This window comes from Aythya marila (genome assembly GCF_965140915.1).
Source record: "Aythya marila genome assembly, chromosome: 4".
Lineage (NCBI taxonomy): Eukaryota > Metazoa > Chordata > Aves > Anseriformes > Anatidae > Aythya > Aythya marila.
Window position 1 is genome coordinate 11,981,007 of NC_139045.1, and position 21,387 is coordinate 12,002,393.

Here is a 21,387-nt window from a genome sequence, read left to right on the forward strand (position 1 = left end):
CTGAAATTCCTTTATTGATTTGAAAAAAATCTGGAGTAGATTATTAATTTAATAATCTTAAATTAATAATTTTAGGGCTATGAAGTTACCTTGTTGCTGTTCTTGATTTGTTTTGTTTGTTTCTGTAATGATGGTCAATTATTTAAACATTTTGGTATTGTGATTCATCTTTAAGTCCGTGTAAAATTCTAATTAATATAAAATTACCTGCTGCTTTCAGTTGTAATCTTGATTGGGTTAGTAAACCAGTGCTTGTAGTCTTACTATTTATTAAGTGTACAGGTTCAATAAAGATGAGTACTACAGAGTAAGCCATGCAGTAGACATAACTGGCATTGTACAGATACTTTTTTCATGATAATACAAGAGATCTGCAATCCTTACTATGTTTGCATTGGGTTTCAAGGTTGTTTTTTTCAGTGAAAATTGTGTTCTTAATAGTTCTTAAATGTATGTCCATATAGTAATACATAGTCTGTCAACTTGCAATCTTTTTCTTCAATTCCAGTGATTATAGCTTTTATTTAAATCCTGAATTAAATTAGAATAAAGACAATCTTCTAATTACATAGAAGTGTAATACGATATTTCACATCTATGTAATTAATAAATATAAATAGGAATTCACATAGATGTGAATCACATATGCTGTGAAAAGGCCTCCTTATCATTACCTTTTCATTATGATTTTGTTTTATGTCTTGTCACCTAAAATTATCCAATATCTGAATGAATATGGTCAAGAACTCCTGTGAAAATGTTCTACTGAAGTTTGCCTTTCAAATCACAGAATCATCTAGGTTGGAAGAGACCTCTAAGATCACAGAGTCCAACCTCTGACCTAACACTAGCCAGTCCTCCACTAAACCATATCACTCCGCTCTACATCTAAACGTATTTTAAAGACCTCCAGGGATGGTGACTCAACCACTTCCCTGGGCAGCCCATCCCAATGCCTCACAACCCTTTCGGTAAAGTCCTTCCTAATGTTCTCTTTTGAAGTATGACAATTAAGCTGCATTTTCTTGAAAAAATTTAGAGCGTACTTTCCAAACTTAATTTAAAGATATTAAAAAGCTCCCAAATTGATGTGTTGTATTACTCTGTAGAATAGTTTTAGTGCTTTCCACTGAGTGGAGAAAGTTCGATGTATTTTGATACAGTTCAACGTCCTTGAGTCAAGAAAATAAATTTGCAGAATATTTAAAGCTTTAAGATGAAGTAAGATTTATATTTGAGTTGGAGAGATGTTTGTTTCTGGAGTAGCTGATAAGAGCTACTGGATTGCAGACCTCTTAGGAGTCGGATGTGCAAATGAGGCTTCTAGTAGTCTTGGAAAACTTTGACTACTTGTATTTGTTGAACATTTCAGGCTCAACAGATTTATTAGCTTCATTTCATGCTTTCTTGCTATCCGTTGTGATCATTAAATAACAATCAAGGCTGTTTCTGTGCAATGAGAAATCACTTGTTATACTTCAATTTTTCCTGTAAGAGCAAGTATTAGCATATAAATTGAAATTCCTAATTTCTCCTTGCGTTTGTCCTTAGGGCTCTGTCCTGCCAGATGCTGAGCACTCCAGTTGTGATCCAGGAAAGATCTGGGGTTGAATGGGGGCTTTATTTAGGCAGTTCAAGGTTGCTTATGGGAGCACTGCTACAGAGTTTGCCCTCTCTTGGGACAAAGCTGGGGTCATCACAATGAAGGTCTCGCGGGGTGCTGCAGGTAACTTCTGAGGGCAGTGGCTGTCGTCTGCATCTTGTGAAGAGATAAAAACCTTTTCCCAGATTTTATAAAATATGCTTTAAACACATAATTTGTTTTATGTTTATGTTGGCTTTTTTTTTTTTCCACAGTTTGACAGCTTTTTTCTTCTGATTTCATGGCTACAGTTGGTTCCTCTAGGTGGTGGACTCTTTCTTCCCATGTTCTCTGTTCACCCAAAGCCCAGCTGGTGAGGCTGATTGCTGCTTGTTTTGGTCTGTTCTCAACTGCTCTTCTGAGGGTAGGGGAAGAAAAAGATACTGCGTATTAGGGCTGCTATCAACCTCTTGTGCATTTTCTATGTTGATACCCTTACAGAACTATAATTTTCCCTGAAATTAGATTGAATTTATAATTTGTACATGGCTCCTCATCAAACTGCCATGAAAGTTCAATCCATAATACAGCCAATGTTAACTTTATGTTAAGACTTAGGCTGTGTGTTCATTTGGCAGGTAATTTTAAAAGGTATGCTTTCATTGGGAGGTAAGAAATCATCCATGCCTTTGAAAATGCGTTAGCTGAGGATTTTCTTTATCATTACTTCTTTCATACATGAAGAAGAAGCTCTGGCAATACAGATTCATCTTTCTGTGTTTCACAGACCTGCTTGTTTTCAGTGTGCTTTAGGGATTGTTTTTTGTTTTTGTTTTTTTTGAAATTAAGGCTTACTATGTGATTTGTACCTAATGTGGTACAAATACATAATTCTTTCTTGTAGTGCGATGGGGCTGCTCCTGTGCTTAAAAGAACGATATAATTAAGTGCTTTCCTTGGTGTGACATGTTGAGCAGTTTCTAATTTTAATGTAATAGTTAATCTGCTGTTGGTCTTACACCAGGGAACAGAATTTTAAATTGTTACCACATTATTAATGGAAAATTTTCATGCATCTGGCAAGATTTAAAAAAAATTAAGCAACACGTTTGGTACTTTGGAAATGCATTTCCAAAATCATACTCAATTATGTTGCAACTCTTAGAGAACTAGAATTAAAAAAAATAATAAAATAAAATAAAAAACCAAACAACAACAACAAAAAACAGTAAACCATGACATATGAATATATGTTCATTTTGCTGTTGATTGTCTTTGTATCAGAAACCTTTGTTTTCTGTGATGCTTTTTTATTCTTGCCCCACAGGGCTAGCTGTATTTTTGTTCAAATAGAACAAGAGCTTTCAGTGGTGACTTAGAGCCTTGTCTCTAGATGTGTAGATATAATGTGTAGATGCTGCTGTCATTTTAGTTTTCCCTGGAAGTGCTTACAGACCCAAAATTTAGACAAAAGAGGCTATATTCTCTGTGATCGACATAGTCTAATCATTTCGTTTTCTTGATAGAAGCAGGCTCTGTGCTGATAACACATTCATCTGAAATACTGTAAGATTAGGCTTTCCTCTTTACAGATAATAAGCTTAGTTCTCTGCTGCTCTGCTCCAGACTCCACAGATCCTGCTACGTTGGGTAATAAAAGCACTTTCCTAATTTTAAGATCTTATTAGGGCCTATATGACTCATGTTCTTTTCGTTGTTGTATGTGTTAGTCCTTTTAATTAACTTGGGGGAGGATTTGCTGCAGTGGAAGTGCTGTGACAAGGTCAGCTAGGGTTGGTCTTTGAGGGTTGATCACTGGCAGTTAGTTGTAGGGCGTAGATTAGCAGTGGAAAGCAAGCCATCTCAGGGGAAAAGAAAGGTGGTTTTTGGTGGGTTCTGGTATTTTTTTAAGATAAAACAAACCAAGCAACAATCAAGCAAATGATTAGGCTGTTTTTAACTACCTCTTTTTAGCAGTTCACTGGGGAAGTGTTTTCATATTCTCAGGCTTATGCCTTTGGAAAAAAAAAAAAAAAAAGGAAAAAAAAAAAACACAATTTTCTGTGTCAAAAGGAAAACCGGCTGTGGCTGAGATATTTAGGATAACTTGGGTGCATGAAAAGAGATATCCTAAGCTTTCCAGAACGTAGCACAACTAATTTGTATTAAGTCTAGATGAAGTCTTTAGAAGTAAAAATAAAATGCCATTGGGATTTAGTTAACCCAGACGTGTAATGGTCCACCTGAACAAATCAGCGTATTTCCTCATTAAAACCTGAAGTCAGTCACCATCTATTACATTTTATTAATTCAATATTTTGAACAAGTTTCTACGAAGCTCTCCTTTGTCAGTAGTTACTAAAAGGTTACACCCATAGTAATTAAACTTGCCAGCATTTGTTCATAATAGCAGAGCTCGTACCTTAGAAGGCAGAGGTGGTTGGCTCTGTGTAAGTAGCAAAGCTCATGTCACCACGTCTGCATTCTCCTCACGGTGCCTTTTTATATTTATTTTTTTCATGGATTTAAGTTTCTTAGAAATGGCAGGCTGTTCCCTACATTTCTTCTTATTCCCTTTTGCATTTCTACTTTGCGCACCTCGTTTCCAGACAAGGTGCTTCCAAAAATTGGAACTTGCCTTCCACAGATCATTTCCCTTAATAACATGTGGAGAAAGCAAGCAGATGTGGCTGCTTCTGGTGCAAGAAGACAATCCCGTTGCAGGAGACAGTATTTGCAGTTGAAATGGGAACAGTTCCTGCAGTTAGCAGAGTACCACGTAGCATCCTGACTGCAGAAGCAAGTTTTACTCTAAAGTTCAGGTACGATCAAGACTACTGACTGCTGAAAACGGATTCTTTTCCAGATCCAGGATCTGAATGATGGCACAACCACGTGGTTTATCAACCATTCCTCATGATTTTGTATCGTCTACAAACTTGCCCTCTGCCCTATTGCCTAGGTCATAAATGAAGATATTAAATAATATGGATCCTAATACTGACTCCCAGGGTAATCCAGTAGTGACTGACATGCCTGTGGGTTTCAAGCTGTTGATCGCAGCTCTTTGAGTCTAGCATTTTATCCAATTTTCAGTCCATCTCACTATCCACTTGTCTAGCCTGTACTTAATCAATTTGTGAGGATGTTGTGGGAGACAGGGTCAGAAGCCTTACTGAAGTCAAGATAAACAGTATGCGATGCTGTCCTGTCATCCATAAAGCCAATCATCTTATTGTAAAAGGTTATCGGCTGCCTCAGGCATGATTCTCGTAACTCCATGCTGACAACTCCTGATCACCTTCTCGTCCTTCACGTGTCTAGAAATTGCTTCCAGAGTTATTTGCTAAATACCTTTCCACAGGACGGGAGTGAGGGTCACTGGTCTACAGTTCCCTGGGTCTTCTTTCTTTCTTTTTTGACGGGGGAGTTGGTAATTGCTTTCTCTACTTGACAGGAGCCTCTCCTAAGTACTCTGCTAGGGAGACAGGGGGGAAAGAGACTGTGGCCTTCCAAAATGAAATGCCGCCCAATGGTGTCTCGTTGATGGACACTCTGATTGTACCTTTAGTTTCTGAAGGGATTGCCCTGTTCTTAATGGCAGTCTGGGTACACAAATTAACGTTAGATCGCTACAAAATCAAGCAGTAAGAAGAAATCTGCATTTGGGGCGGAGGGGAGGTTTGTACAATGCGATTTTCTTCTGCTGATTGCAAGGTAAGGAGCTCTGAAAAACATGAAAAGATTGTTGAGGTGCACTAATGGTTTTCTGAAGAAACTAAAGCAAAACTCCTGATTGCTGCAGCTTTGACGCTGTTAGCTTTAGCTCCCACTAAAATTCCCAGATTACATTCTGCTGCAGGGGGATTTTTTTTCAATTTTCTTTTTTTTTCCCAAGTTGCAGTGGAAAAGATGTAGCAAGGACAGGGTAAGAACAAGCTGTTTTCTCAGTGTCTGAAACCATGTATTTTTGTCGAGTTGTTTTGGTATTAGAGTTGTCAGAGCAGACTCCTCAAATCTGGCACATGTTCACGCTGCATTCAGAGGTGTGCTTTCAGCTGTCCCTACGGTAGTCCACCCCAGCTGGACTAAATTATACGTTTCTGGAAAATTTCCATTTGCAGAACCTTCAAATTGCTTCTGTTGGTTCTATTATCGCTTTACTGCTGAAAATTGGCTACTTCATTGCTGTAGGAAGTATTTGTTCCAGCGTGCTACCTTAAGGAAGCGTCCTGCTCATGCACCAGAATATGCTACCGGGCAGGGGAATGGTGGTAGATTGAGGACACCATACAAGCACATACCCACAAGCTCAAAGTCTAAATAGTATAAATGTAAATAGTATTTAACAAAATTTTGAAAGCGGGTGACATTGGAATGCTTCAGCCCGGCTGTGAGTTGTTAAAGACCGATTCAACACAAGCAGTCACTCATTGTAAACACGGTATCCAGAGTTAAGCAATCTTTAGTGAAGTGCTTGGAGCAATAAAAGAATTAACAAGGATGATTTTTATAGAATTGCATTCAATTGAAATAAAGGAAGCAATTAACTTGAAATTACTGTTTCACGTTCTGTGTAGGCTCGGGGTTTTAGTTGCATTTGCTTTGCATTTCTTCCCTCACATCAGCTAGGGCTTTGCCCTTAAAATACTGTATCTGAGAAATTCTTGCTGTTTCTTGGTTTCTCCAGTCACCAAGAAACACACCAGTTGTTGCAAATAACATTTGGTCAATCATGGGATTTAGTAATACTTACCCAAGACTGCTGGTTCTTGTTATACCTGTGCTCTGCAAAATGGGTGAACTGCTAGTTAGAAAGGACACGATTCACAATTTGCTTGTTTGCACGTACCTTTGGCTTAATTAAACCAAACTCAAAATCTTAGGGAAGTGCATATGGGGATGGGGATCGTGAAATACCTGAAAGCTGAACAGAAAGGCATGAAAATGCTTAGAAATGTCAGAATTGAAGCTGCCCAGGCAACGCTGTGGTTGGAGGAAACGCTGCACTGTTGGAGGAAAAATGAACGATGTAGTGGTGGCTTTGGCACTATAGGCACTACTGTGGCTACGGTAATGACAGGTCACTGTTTGAACTGAAGTTTATTCCACTGAACTGAAGGTGTTAGGAATAAATCAGTTGATTCCCTCTTTTGAGCCTCGTGGTTTACCTTTCAAGGACAACTTGTTTTATTTTCCCTTCAGGCTCTTTACTGTTGCTACAACACCTGTACTGATCGCCATCTGAACTAAGATTTCCCCATGTATCTCCATGGATGTGGTGCTTTCCTTCTTTTAACCATCAGTAACTGCATCAAAGATTGGTTTGGGGGTAATTTACCTTTCTGATGTTGTCACCTAGCGTGTCTGTCATCTTTCCTTGAGAATTGTTTTCAACCTGCACTTGATGTTGAGGTCAAGCGTGTGCATCTAAAGTCGTTCGAATCAATCTCCCCTTTCTTAAAAGGAAGTTAGTTGTCTTTAACAATGAAATGTCTGCAGTACATCGCAGATGAAGCATCTTTCAGAAGCAGAATTAACATTATGAGGTGCCAATCTAGAGTAGCTGAATGAGCCAAGGGAAGCTGAAAAAGACAACTGGTGTTTAATGACTTCCTTCTTTGGAGAAAGCTGCCGTACTCCAGAGAGAGCAGCGTTGTTTTTTCAGGTGTTGGGGAAAAACAATCCTGGAATTTTACTCTGAGTCCAAGCAGTGCTTCGAGGCTTTCTGGATGCTGGGGGGAAGAGGGACTGGTAACAAAGTGCCTCAATATTTAAGGACCATTTAAAAGCATTTGCAAATGCTTTTAAAAGATACATCCAGGAGGTTGTTGTTCATGGGTACTGTTTCTTTTTGCCAGGTATCTGTTCTGTGAATAGAAGTTACATAAAACCCAGTACTGCACTGCAGTGAGAGGACAAGGCTGAAGCTGGAGCATTTTCAAGCATACATTTTGAAAGGTTTTCCTACTAATGTATTTTGAAATAGTGACCTATTCTATAAGGGCGGAGGTTTTTGGATGGCCAATTTCCTTTCTAAAGATCTGTATTTTCCTCTGGTCACTTAAGAAGTGAGCATTTATTCTTTTGAGGGCATTCCCTTCTGTTTTGAAATTAAACCTTCTGTATTTTCTGCTGTTTCGGTAACATTTACAGCCTTTGAGCTCATTTGGATATTTATTGGCAATAGAGCATCATGGTTCACCTCCTCCTGTGCTCTGCAAGTTTCTTTTCGCTTCTCTTTTAAGAGTACAATCTTCTTACTATTTGTTTGAACTTTATTTTGCGCAATTGCAAGAATGTTTTGGCAGACATTCAGAACTCAGTTTATTTGGTTTTCAATTTGGGCAGGGAAGCAGCTCTGCCCTTACACAAGGAGCGGACTCGGGGTGTTCTAGCATCGCTAGCAGCTTTTAGCTGACCGCTGTCTTCAACAAAATCATCGCCTCCTTCTGTGCTTGTGTGTTTTGCGTAAGCCAAGCCAGCTGACACAAGTGGCCAACGAGGCTGCCAGCTGTTCTGTGGATGTGCCTACTCTGACTGTAGATAGGGAAGCTTGTCAATATGAGTGTTGTAAAGAGAGCAGTAAAAACCTACGATGCGTATCAGTACTTTTGAATGCCTCTTGGATCCTCGTGTCTGCCACCGTCAGCCATGAAACAGCTGCTTCCATGACAAATGGCTGATTCGGTGCCAAATTCTCCAATTTCAATGGACGGTCTGCTTTTGCTGGTGGTACAGTAATCTGGGAGAGGGAGTAAGTAACAAAATCCAAACACAGGATGGCATTGAATCTGGGGAAATCAGGCTATTTGCTTCTGACAAGCTTTTGGAGGGATTTATGCAGAGAGCTGGACTCCGTCAAACACACACTTTGCTTTAGTTCAGTTCCTGCCAGCAGGAGAGAAGGGAGGCAGAGTCTTGAGACCTCCCCAGCGAACAGCCGAGAGCCAATTCTGTTCTAATCTATTCTTTTTTAATAAATTCCAGCCTATAATAATATTTTTATAAAAGCCATTTCTTGATGGCCATATTACTCCTGCTACTTCATTGTAGTAATAACAGTAATTACTACTCTAACAGACGCTGCTTAGAGGATTAAGCACCATCACTCCTCCAGTTAAATACTACTTTCTTCTGCAGTCAATGACATGCCCAAAGTCATATGCAGATTGGCGTGCATTCTGCTCCCAACTCCTCTTGCTAATTTTAGGATCTGTAGTGTTTTGTCCCAGATGTAAGGCACTGTATAGGCTGCTGTGGCATCTCAGTTTGACATCTGCTGTTCCACAGACCAGGCAGGAGCGGCCTCATTTCAAAGCATGGCCACTTTGAGTTGACCTCTTTTGGGACGGACTTCCTTCCGTGGCCAGGCTATTGCAGAAATGAGTGCAAGGAGTCAGGATTTCAGCTTTCCTTTGCCTGAAGGATAAATTGCACCTAGTGAAGACAAGTCTGTGCTGAAATTGAATGGGTAATCTGGTGCTGAGAGACTGCTGGTTAGCTGAACCACACAAAAAAAATGTGTGTCTGTTTTGAAGTGGTAGAGAAACTTAGTTTTTCGTAGGAGCTATGCATTTGAAATACTACGGATCAAAACAGCCCCAGCAAGATGTTATTTTCTCAGTGATATACTATTTCCTATAGGCTTTAATGTTAGTCCCTTGTCCTTAGAAAAGAGGAGACATTTCCTCTCAGAAAGAGCAGTCAGGCACTGGGACAGGTTGCCCAGGGAGGTGGTGGAGTCACCGTCCCTGGGGGTGTTCAAGGAAAGGTTGGACGTGGTGCTTGGGGACATGGGTTAGTGGGTGACAGTGGTAGTATGGGGATGGTCAGACCAGAAGGGAAAAAAGGGAAAAAATTGCTGAGCAACAGCTGCTGAAAGAGTGAGGGGTGAGCAGCAGCCCTGCAGCCCCCAGGTGAGTGCAGCAGGAGGGATGAGGTGCTGCAGGCAGGCAGCAGCAGTTCCCCTGTGGGCTGTGCAGGGAGAGGCCCCTGGTGGAGCAGGCTGTCCCCCTGCAGCCCATGGGTCCCTCATGGAGCAGATCTCCACGCTGCAGCCCCCCCATGGGTGGAGGAGCCCCCGGTGGAGCAGGTGGATGTGGCCTGGAGGAGGCTGCGGCCCATGGAGAGCCCCCACAGGAGCAGGCCCCGGGCCGGAGCTGCAGCCCATGGAGAGGAGCCCACGCAGGAGCAGGGGGTCTGGGGGGAGCTGCCGCCCACCTGTGGGGGACCCGTGTGGGAGCAGTTTGCTCCTGGGGGATGGACCCTGTGGTACAGAGAAGTGTGGGAGCAGTGCTTGAAGAGAACGCAGCAGAAGAAATAAGCTGTTTTCATAGTGCATCTTGTTCAAGAGCTAGCTCTCTCCCCTGTCCTTCCAAACAACCTCAAACAGGGAAATTATTTGATTCCCCCCTAAGAGTCTTTAAAGAAAAATCATATAAATGCCTGTTTACTATTGACACAAACCATGAGAGAAAACTAGCAAGAAGAATACATAACCTCAGCAAAACTATGTTGTATGAAAGCAAGCTCCAAAAATATATGCTTCACCATCCAGTCGTTCTTTGAGGAGAACTCTGCAGTCAACATGAGCAGACTACATTTTGCAAACTCTGATTTTCCCATGGTAAATAAAACATGCTAGCTACCTGGGGGTACGGCACCTGAAAATCTATAGATTGATTCAAAACATGAGCATTTATCTTAACAAAAAAAAAAAAAGAAATCTATGTGCTCATATACAGAAAACATTATGAATTTTGCACAGCTTTAAAGGTACTTCTTTTTCCTAGTACATCAATACAAGACATGTGGCACGTATGTGCCAACCTGTGTTTTTATTAATTTTAAATGTCTGAACAATGCAGTCATTCCTCTGTAACCTCATACCTAAACGTATATGACAAGCTTGAGAAAACAAAACCTTCCACCTCCTACAAATTCACTTCTGTCACCACACTTGTCCTGTGGCATTTACTCTGGAGGGAATTCAGTCCTAGTTAAATCATTTCTGTACCTCCCAGAGAAAAACACAAAGCACTTCCAGCATCTCTAGCCCACAGAGTAGCAAGCAGAAGGCAGGAAAAAGACAAGTGAGAGGAGCTGTGCCACCTCTGCTGGCAGCATCGCCAAGGATAAGCAGCAAGTGAATCAGCACAACCCCCAACAAACCGATGACCATGATCACTTTTCTGCCTCTGTGCCAGCTTCTTCCGTCAGAGACTCCTCAGCCCAGTCTCTCTCATGCATCTCTGCAGTCACCACCAACCCCACTTGTGCATCTTCAACTCTCCAGAGAAAAATTTCAGGGGCAACCTAGTCGAATTCTAGAAAGACGTAATTCTTTGTAAATAGAGGAAACAAGGCAAACCAGTCTCTCACACAGCAATGAACTCATCTGTATTTGGGAAGCTAAAGAAAACTACAGTACAACATTATCTTCATTACAAAAAGCACAGGTGTCATTTAAAGGAGAAAAAAAAAAAAAAAGTCAACTTACTTCTATGTTATACTTCAGCAAAGTACAGCAAGTAAATTCTTACCAAAAGAATGTCGAGACAAATAACGGAGTTTGCTACAGAGAACAATTTTGTCATACTGAACAGGAAAGTAATGTACCAACAGTTCATTTCAAATATTTTAAAAAATATGCATCTTCTCCACAATAAATATTTTCCCCGTGTTAACATGCTATTATTTCCTAATTAGAGCCAAAAGACAGTTGGAAAACAAGGGACAGCCAGGTACAGTTTGGAGGAGAGAGGAGGAAGCAGCACAAACACGAGAAACCTGTAATCGCCGTCCAGCTGCAAAACCATGAGCTGATCGCCAATGCAGAAACCTGGTGGGATGGGTCACCAACTGGAGAGCTGCAGCTGGTGGGTGCAAACTCTTCTGGAGGGACTGGAATAGTGTTTGCAGAATAGGACCTAGGATATGGGATCGGTTGGGAAACTGCCCTCAGAGACAAAGGAGCAAATGAGGGCTGGGAGATACTTAAAAAACGTTTGTCTTAGGGCACAAGAGCTCTTAATCCTGACATGCAAGAAGTTTGGCAGGGGAAGCAGAAGACCAGCTTGGCTAAGTCGAGACCTCTCAGGCAAACTAAGGCACAAAACCAAAATGCACAGGCAGTGGAGACAGGGTTATTCCTCCTGAGAAGGTTATAGGGACATGGCCCATGACTGCAGGGAGGGGATCAGGAAGGCCAAGGAGCTCGAATTGAACTTGGCTTAAGATATAAAAAAAATAACAAAAGTTTTCTGTAAGTATGTAGGGCAGCAAAGGAAGATAAAAATACCTGTACTCCCCCAACATGTGAAAGAGGACACCTGGCTACAACTGACATGGAAAAAGCTGAGGTACTTGGTGACTTTTTTTCCTTCAGTATTCGCTAGCAAGTGCTCTGGCCATACCAATCAAGTTGCAAAATCCAAAGGCAGGGACTAGGAGAATGAAGAACCATCCACTGGATGAGAAGATCAGGTTTAAGACCATCTAATGAACCTGAAGGTGCACAAGTCCACAGGACACAATGAAACACATCCACAGGTGCTGAAGGAACTGGTGGATGAAGTTGCTAAGCCACCATCCATCGCACTTGAGAAGTCATGGCAGTCCAGTGAAATTTGCAGTGGCTGGAAGACTACAACACAGTTACAGCATGGGTGGATAGGGGAAGAGCAATCCACCAATTGCTCTTAGACTGTAAAATATATAAAAAATATATATAAAAAAATCCATGCAAGAGTTAACACAGGTTTTCTCTGTTGTGGCCTAGTGTATTTTTTTAGTAAGAGCTAACTCAGTATTACTACTCCTTCCAGAGAGCATACGCCATCAAAAAGAAATAATATTATATCTTCACCACCACCAGCTTAGGTCTCTTGCTTATGTAGTAACTGAGAAATTTCCATTTTTTTTTCCCATCCTCTGAGCATATCTCAGCAAAGCAGGGCAAAGACAGGTTATAAAAGAACTGTGTCTATCTTCACAGGTTTCGGCAACGGAAACTGCCAGAGAGAGGTCATTGTCATTGGATCGCAGCCCGTGTTCAAACATAAAATCGTGCCATTGCAACAGTTCTAGCATATGCTTCTAGCATAAGAGGCTTTAGTACACTTGAAATGTTTCTGCATTTGGGTAAAGGACACAAGCAAGGCAAGGAAATATTCAAAGGGAGTGAGTACTAGCAGGTTTTGTTTTCCCTTCCTCTGTGTAACAATCATACCGATAGTTGTCAGCCCTGGCAGGGGACTGTGTACGAGTCATCAAACAGCATAAAGGCAGTTGGACTTTGTTTTTGTTGATGCAGTTCTTCCATTTGCCATTTTGGCCCAAATAGAAGACTGTGCTTAGGTGTGGAAGTACTCATCATCCCTGGATGCACAGATGGTGCTGCACGATAAAATTCCCCTCTAAGTATCAGTGGTGACATCTGACAACCTGAACCACCCTCGGACATACGGTGCTTCCAGGTTTTAGGGAGGGATGCCTGGCCAACAATTAAGTAGCAGGGGCTCAGCAAAGTCATACCTGTCCTTTCCTTCCCTTTTTTCTCACCTGCAAGATACTGCTCCTAACCCTAGCAAAGAGAGAAAAAGCAAAGACAGAGTGGTAAGGTAAGGCCACGTATGGTAAGGAATGACAATGCACATAATGTACGTAAGCCAGAAATTATTTTTTCCCCCTGACCTGCTAGCTCTTCAAGAGGGAAACATTCATCTACCATCTTGTTGTGGGGACGCACAAAAGCAGGAGAACTCTTGAGACAAAACTACCTTTTTCCTGCCAATGATCAGGAACGGGTTTTCCTGCAAAGCTCAACATGATTTCAAGAGAAAAAAAGATCCAGGAAAAGACAAGATTTACTGACTAATTAGACCAACAATTTCCAGAACACTCAGGAGAGTTCTCATCTAATTCCCTGAAGATACTGCAACATTTGAAAACAAACTCTTAAAATAATTATCTTCAGCATTTGCAGATAAAACCTACAAGGAGTTGCAATGCTGTGCTGGTTTTACCCTGCTGGGCAGCTGAACTGCACCATGGCTGCTCTCTCATTCCCCCTCCTTAAGGAGCTCCACCGGGGGCTCCTCCACCCATGGGGGGGCTGCAGCGTGGAGATCTGCTCCATGTGGGACCCATGGGCTGCAGGGGGACAGCCTGCTCCACCAGGGGCCTCTCCCTGCACAGCCCGCAGGGGAACTGCTGCTGCCTGCCTGCAGCACCTCCTGCTGCACTCACCTGGGGGCTGCAGGGCTGCTTCTCGCTCCTTATTCTTCCAGCTGTTGTTGTGCATCAGTTTTTTTCTCTGTCTTAAATATGTTCTCACAGAGGTACAAACAACATCACTTTTTGGCTCAGCTCTGGCCAGCAGCAGGTCCCTTTGGAGCCAGCTGAAACTGGCCCTTCTCTAATGTGGGGCAGCTTTGGGACTCTTCTCACAGAGACCACCCCTGCAGCCCCCTGGTACCAAGACCTTGCTAAGGAAACACAGTACAAACATTAACCCTAAGCAAATGGGAAGTAACAGAGGTTGACCAGAAGACCTCCAAAAGTCCCTCCCAATCTCAACCATTCTGCAACTCTGTAGTATTCACAGATCATCTTTATGCAGGCTGTGGCCAGTTGCACATTCATCTGTCCCAGGTCCTTCTGGCACAGGTCTCAAAGGCAGGGTGCCATTAGCTGGTGTTTTCACTGTTTACCAGTACCCTGAGGATTTATGCGTGCAATTGTGATTCTATATTGCATGCAAATTGTTTATCCTATCTAGTTTTTCAGTTTGATTAAAAATCTTTTCATCGATTTCTCACTGTTGTTTTTTTTGGTGTAGTGTTGGATACTGGTGGCTTTATTTAATGTGTGACATTCATTTTTAGGGAGTCGTCCTCACTGTGGAAAACACACGGTAGCATGATAAAGCAAAAGCTGCTTTGTCCAGGCTGTTTCAGCTCCTGTTGGTTTCTGTGTTAGCTGACGTGTTGGAGGGGAGGAACAGAGAGAGCTCCCTTACCTTGTTCCTTGGCGTAGGAGCGTTGTGAAAAGCACTGGCAGTGAGTGCCATTCGGATTGCTTCTGCAGTTTGCAGTAATCAGGTGAAATTTCAGCACTTCTGGCAGAGAGTTAAAGCAGAGTCTCTAGTCTGCTTCAGGACTGATCTGCTATGTTAGGCTTTTCCAGAATTCGGGATTTGCCTTTCTCAAATGTGCATACATGACTGTGACATCTCAGACTCATCTGGTAAGTTTAAATTGTAAAGGCTTCTAGAGAATTAAAGCTGGGAGTAGCTTATTCCTTGCAGCTCTTCAGCACTGAAGTCGTTTGTGCTGTATCGAGATTGTCAGTGTGGCCCAGCGGTGATGACCGAGTGGCACCAGTTGCCACATGGTTAGGCAGGAAGATGTGATCTCTAAGATGGGAGGCAGGAGGAGCAGGTTGGTAGCAGAGGAGAGCTCGTGGAGTCTAGCTGCAAAAGGCTGCTTGTGCTTCCCTGGCTGCAACTGCTATCACTAAGCTGACAAACACAAAAGAAACACCTGCGGAAATATCTAAGGAGCCCATAAAGCTTTCAGCCTGTCACTGTTGATACACGGCTGTCTAGAGAAGAGTCTAGAAGCTACCTCATGTTAGGTAAGGGCTGGTTTCAGACTGCTGCAAAGGGATCCACTGCTGGCCAGGGCTGAGCCAATGAGCAACACTGTTCTGAGAGAGTATATTTAAGAACGGGGAAAAAATGTGGCACAGCAGCAGCTGGGAGAGCGAGGAGTGAGCAGCAGCCCTGCAGCCCCCAGGTGAGTGCAGCAGGAGGGCAGGAGGTGCTGCAGGCAGGCAGCAGCAGTTCCCCTGCGGGCTGTGCAGGGAGAGGCCCCTGGTGGAGCAGGCTGTCCCCCTGCAGCCCATGGGTCCCACATGGAGCAGATCTCCACGCTGCAGCCCCCCCATGGGTGGAGGAGCCCCCGGTGGAGCAGGGGATCTGTTGGGATCTGCCGCCCATGGGGAACCCACATCGGAGCTGCCCAGCTGAGTGAAACCACCACAACTGGCTGGCTGTGGTTACCTGCGGTGGCCTCCTAATTCCGGCATCAACAGAGCAGTGGTTCGATCTGGAGCTAGGAGCAAGCTGATGACTTGCTCCTGGGTTTAAAGGATGCTGAGCAAGCTGTAAGGAATGAGCTCGATCAGGTGCTGTGAACAGCAGACAGTGAGGATTTACCAGCTTTTGCCTGATGAGATTGTTGCCCAGAGAGGTTGTGGAGTCTCCTTCTCTGGAGATATTCAAGACCCACCTGGATGCCATGCTACGCAGTGTGCTCAAGGTGACCCTGCTTGGCAGGGAGGTTGGACTTTTTTTGATGATCTTCAGAGGTCCCTTCCAACCTTGGCCATTGTGTGATTCTGTGAGGATGATGAGCAGCTCTGTCTGCGCCCCATTTTATGCCCCTTCAGAGACTGACAGAGCGACCATCTGTGGGCTACCCAGCGAGAGGAGGTGAACAGAACCAGCACTCTTCTTGTGGGCTGCCAGGCTAAGCCACAACCCTTCGGGATTTCTGCTCTGGGTTCTTTCAGACCCAGAGGGAAGGCAGGGCAAGCAACTTCTCACCTGCACAGCATGGCATATGGAGTACTTGTTTGGCAGGATGTCCGTGGGCTTACCACCACACACATAAAGGAAACACTGATTTGTGCTGCGGTGGAAGGGCCAGATAGGAAATAGGTGAGAATTGTTTGCATTGTATTTGATGAATTGCGGTTTTGTTTTTCTATGGCAGGGTCTAAACAACATTAACTTTCACACCTCTGGCAGACAATATTTGTGCCATCCCAAATACCGCTGCCAAAAATCCTCTGTATTAACGCTGTGACTGCGGGGATGTTTTTCTCTCTGTTACTCTCTCAATCAAGTTAGCAATTACTAAGAGATTTGAAAGAGGAGTTCAGGCTGGTACCTGCGCTTTGTTCTGAAGATGCCCTTTAACAAATCGACAAACCCTAACCTGCAGAAAGGAGCTCGGTAAGAGATGTTATTACTTCGGTTCGAGTCAAGCAGTTTGACATTCTTTGAGCAGAAGTACTGCTTGAGGATGATAGTATGTATTCGTGTACTTAGCTCCGACTTAGAAATTCATCTCAGCCATAACCACGCATGGTTTGTTTTCAAATGCTTTGAAAATGAATGTTTTATTAGGTAGCTGTGGCCAAATGCTGCAGGATGGCCTTTGATAGGCTTCATCGCTAAGTGACTGTAGCCGTGTTGGCAGAGCCCTCTGGTGGGAGCACAGCCTGTGCCAGGAGAAGCTGGTTTTGCAGGCAGAGCCACCCACATCTCCCAAATGCCACTAACCAGCCTTCTCTCTGCTTGGTGGCATCCCACCAGCTGTTTGCAAAGTGGCCAGGGGCTTCCCCTTCATCCAGCTCCTGGCCAGCAGCTTCAGAAATGCAGAGCCCTGCGGATTTTTTATCAAATTGGTGGTGCAACCTGAGGTACGAGTGCCTGTATCATTTTAGGTGTTGCTCTGCAAAATGCTGACAGCTCTTAGAGGGTAACAAAGTTGGCCAATTACAAGATAATGTTTTCCTAATCCGGATCAGTGTAGGAGAGCTCTGATGGATTTCAGCATCCATTTGTATGAATTTCAATAGTATCTGTAAATACTTCTTTTTCCACCTCGAAGTAAAAGTGACCGATTTACTTAGGCATGCAACGGGACGTTTTGGAGCCAAGAAGCACAGCCTTCCATTTCTTTCGGTCAGTAACGCTTTCAACAAGCAGGGTCTTTGAGGAAAGGGCTTTTGTGTAGCACCTTATTGAGCAGGGAGGAAAAATGGTATTATACTTGTCTAATACAGTAGTATTCAAAAGCCTGGTTAGAACTGCTAAATGCACTGCCAAACCCGAATCTGTAAACAGCCCTTTTAATCCGATTAGGTCCCTGAAGTGTTGATATAATATAGGCCAATAACTCTCCTGCAGGAAATCCAGCTGTTTAAGATTGTTGCACGAGTAATGCAGTAGTAATAAAACGTCTTTTTTTTTTTCCCTTAGTCACATGCTGGCCGGAGCTTTTCATTCAGCATTGATTTGAAACATACACAGCTGTGCCCTGTATTTTATCTTCATTAAAATAAAAAAGAGGAACACACACAGAGGGGCTCGAACAGGCAGCTACCTGTGGTAGGCAGGAACCCCCCTGAGGAAGCTGGAGAGAAGCGCTAAGACTAACACCTGACACATTTTGGGGTAATTTGACCTCTTGCATCATCCAGCCTTCCCTCAGAAATACATATAAATTCTTCCAAAAGCTCATCACGGCCTGCACTTGCAGTGCCAGCTCCAGTTTTTCACCTTCGTGTGCTGCGCTGCTGGGGTTCAGCAGCGTGTAACCGCTCCGTGAAGACAGCCCTCGCACGCAGCCTGGCAGGGTGGAACTCCTTGCTGCGTGTCGTCCTGAATTCCCAGCGCTGAATTTGCTGCAGAAAGCAATTAAATGGTACAATCCATCGGTGCTGCTGGCTGCAGGCGCTGCCTTTGTCTGAGAACTCCTCAGGGGCAGAGGGGCTGGGAGGTGCATCACCGGGTGCACGCACCCGTTCCCCTTACCCTGGGGTGAAGGCAGGATGCTGAACGAAACAGGGCTGCTCGAGGCCCTCAGGAGGGCTGCTTTCGGTGTGGGTTTTCTCTCCTGGTGATAACTGGAGCTGTGCTGGGTGGAGTCCCAATGAAGGAAGGCTCTGACCCTCCTCCTGCAGCCTACAAAGCTTTACTGAGGCATATTTTATCAGAGGGGCTTTCCTGGTTACCTGGAGTCCCATGGCCTGACTGCCTTCCCTGCCTGTAACGCATGGCACACTGGATTCTTATTACAAATACACATAAGAGGCAACACAAAGGGTTTATTTTATCACCTTTCTTACAGGACAGCCTCATCTTCCTGTTGTTCTTACAGCATTGTGATTAGCAGCTTCAGTTCTCTGGCAGGTGTTAATAGGGTATGCTTCTCAAGCCCTCCATGTTTTGGCTACTAGGACAGCCTCTGCTCTGTGATTTTATGAAGCTACTTTTTCAGGAGCTGTTTTTCCAAATCCCAAATTTAAATTCTTAAATTTCAATTCTTATTGCGTGCCATCATATTTCAGCTTGGTCAAATACTGAATTATTTCCACAGGTTCATTTCCACATGCTCTTTTCAAGCTATTTACGTTTAAGAAACCTTTTTAAGATATTTAATTCTTGTTGTGGGAGCAGCAACCTTCCTGAGCTGTCTGTTGTAGCTCAAAATTTCACATGCAAACGTTGCTTTTGGTATTGCTCGTGGTTATCTCTCATCTCAGAGTCACGTAACAGCCTCTTGGAGAGTTCATCCCCTTTTGTCTGCGCCTTTTATTTCTAATGCACGCTTTCGTGGGAAGCGGCAGCCGATGCGATATTGGTGATTTTTCTAAATAATCGTTGCTCTCCTGAAGAAGTTGGTGAAGTTGAATATCGCCGTTCGAACGGGAGGTTCGGAGACGGGTAATTTGTACCTTTTAGCCAGCCGCGCCGCCTTGCTTTTGTCTCAGAATTTATTATGCTTCCCAAGTAGAATGTGACAGACTGAATAGGGCAGGGGGTGGGGACATTGTCTTCAGCTGACACACTGCTATCAGCGGGACCGTGTTCCTGGACGTAAGATTTTGCAGTCATTGGTTGTCCGAAGAAAGCCTTTCCATTTGAGGATTGGACCAGAAGATGCGTCAGTTTGCTGCCCGTCTCCAAGGTACTGGTGATGCTGCCTCCACAAGCTGGCTAACGTCACAGCTCCATCACCCAGCGGGGTGTGGGCTTTTTTTCTCCTCTCCTCTGTTTTAATTCTGTATTTGCTTCCTACTGCATTTCTTAATCTGTCTTCCGCCAAATGCTAACAGCATGATATTTTGCAATCATTTAGGTGAATACAAGAAGGACGAACTCCTGGAAGCTGCTAGGTGAGTGCTGCTTACAATACAGAGCATATTTTGGGGGTAGAAGCAGGAAAGGAAACGAGATTTTTTGAAACAGTGATGTTTTGTCATTGCTTTCCCATGGAATGATGCAAATAAGCCGCCTCATTAGCAGAAATCTCTTTGGACTTTATAGTCTGCTACAAATGGAAAAGCCCGTTTATGTAATTGAAATCCCCCCCCATGGTGGTTATAAGGTTAATACTGAGTTTTTGCTGTAAGCTGTTTAAATACTCTCTATCATTTTGTGACTGTTCTTTTTAGGGGCAAATTAAATAAAATTAGCCATTATCTTTTCTTCTGTTTTTTGTTTTTTTTTCTTCTTTTTTTTTTTTTTTTACAGCTACCTTAGGATATATTTTGAAAATAAGCTTTACCAGAACAGAACATACGGAAGCCTATACAAAAGGTGTAAAGTTCAGCCTTATATTCCAAAGATGCTTTCAAGCTTCCTTCTGACAGCACAAGACCATATTTACAGGCTGTTTACCCTTATAAAAAAAAAATCAGGATATTGGCTTATAGTTATTTGGAACGTTATGGGTTGCATACAATGAGAATGTATTTAATTCAGAACAAGCAGTTCAGCAAATGGCTTTCAGAGGATCTGTAAAATTAGATGAAGGAAATATAGGATGAGATTAAGGAAATAAAATAAGAGTTTTTTTTTTTTTATCATCTATTACAGTACTATTTCCTATAATTATGCTAGGTCTTGAAAGGTGCAGAAAATCCATTTGACATTCTCCCTGGCAGAGTACAGATTTCAGTATATGATACTCTGATGTCCAGCTCTTTAGCAAATATTTTGCAGAACACTGTCTCTTCCCCCCTTTTCCTAATTCCCTCCTCTCCATTTACAGGAGTGGTAATGAAGAAAAACTGATGGCTTTATTGACACCTTTAAATGTGAACTGCCATGCGAGTGATGGGCGCAAGGTAAGTTAATTCCTGTTTTTTATTTCCGTTTTTTGAGAAATGCCAATTTAACCATATTGGGAAACAGAGATGTATAAACCCAGACTGTGTAGGTGGGTGAACCCTAAGTGCTGTCTTTTCACCATGAAATTAAATGCTGGTGTACTAGACATTGGCAGCTGTGACAAACCAACAGTCAGCAGACATGGATTTTAAGTGTGTCTTTTCTTCTAAATGTCAGACCCCAGCTTACACGTAAAGTGCAACCACAGGATCTTTTGTAACAAAACCAATATCTGTGGTTGCAGATGAATAAAATAGCTAAAAGAGGGAAGTTATTTGTGTTCGAATATTGTCTGGGTGAGGTGATTCTTATTCAGCTTAGCACCTAATGTGCTGGCACATAGACTAGCAGTGTGTTGATATGGTTAACACCTTCTGCATTTTCTTAAATTTTACATTATTGTTTTGACTTTCTCTGTCAGGGACATTTAAATGAGTTAAATTAAGAATTAGGCTGAAACTGGAGGAGGAAAGAACACATGCAGTATGAAGTAGATCCTATGATTTGTGATGTTTGAGACATCAATATGCTGGACTGTCTAGACTGGTAAATTTACAGACGTTGTTTTTATTTATTTATTATTTATTTCTAAGTGTGCCAGAATGTTCCTAATCGGTGTCTGTTAAAAAGGTCTCTCACGCATAACAATACACCTCACTCTCGGAGAGAAATGGGAGTGTTTTCCTGCACAGCTTTTTATTTTCTGTGAAGGGTGTTGGAGCATAGTATGAACCTCTGCCCATTTTGGAGCTGTTGGGGAATAGCACAGTGCCACTGATGAGGGGAGCTGAAACCAGTTGATGCTGCCTTTTCATTAAAAGACACGTTGCAG

General features: G+C 43.0%; 1 protein-coding gene across 2 annotated transcripts in view; it reads left to right on the forward strand.

Annotated features, from left to right (window-relative positions):
• Positions 1–21,387, forward strand: part of TNKS (tankyrase) — a gene marked incomplete at its 5' end in the record, with an annotated part of 102,437 nt that overhangs the window by 29,536 nt on the left and 51,514 nt on the right. For both annotated transcript variants that reach the window (XM_082759659.1, XM_082759660.1), the window contains 2 exons: positions 19,522–19,558; positions 20,437–20,512. In XM_082759659.1, coding sequence (XP_082615785.1) covers positions 19,522–19,558; positions 20,437–20,512 — 113 coding nt within the window. The remainder of the gene's footprint in view (positions 1–19,521; positions 19,559–20,436; positions 20,513–21,387) is intronic.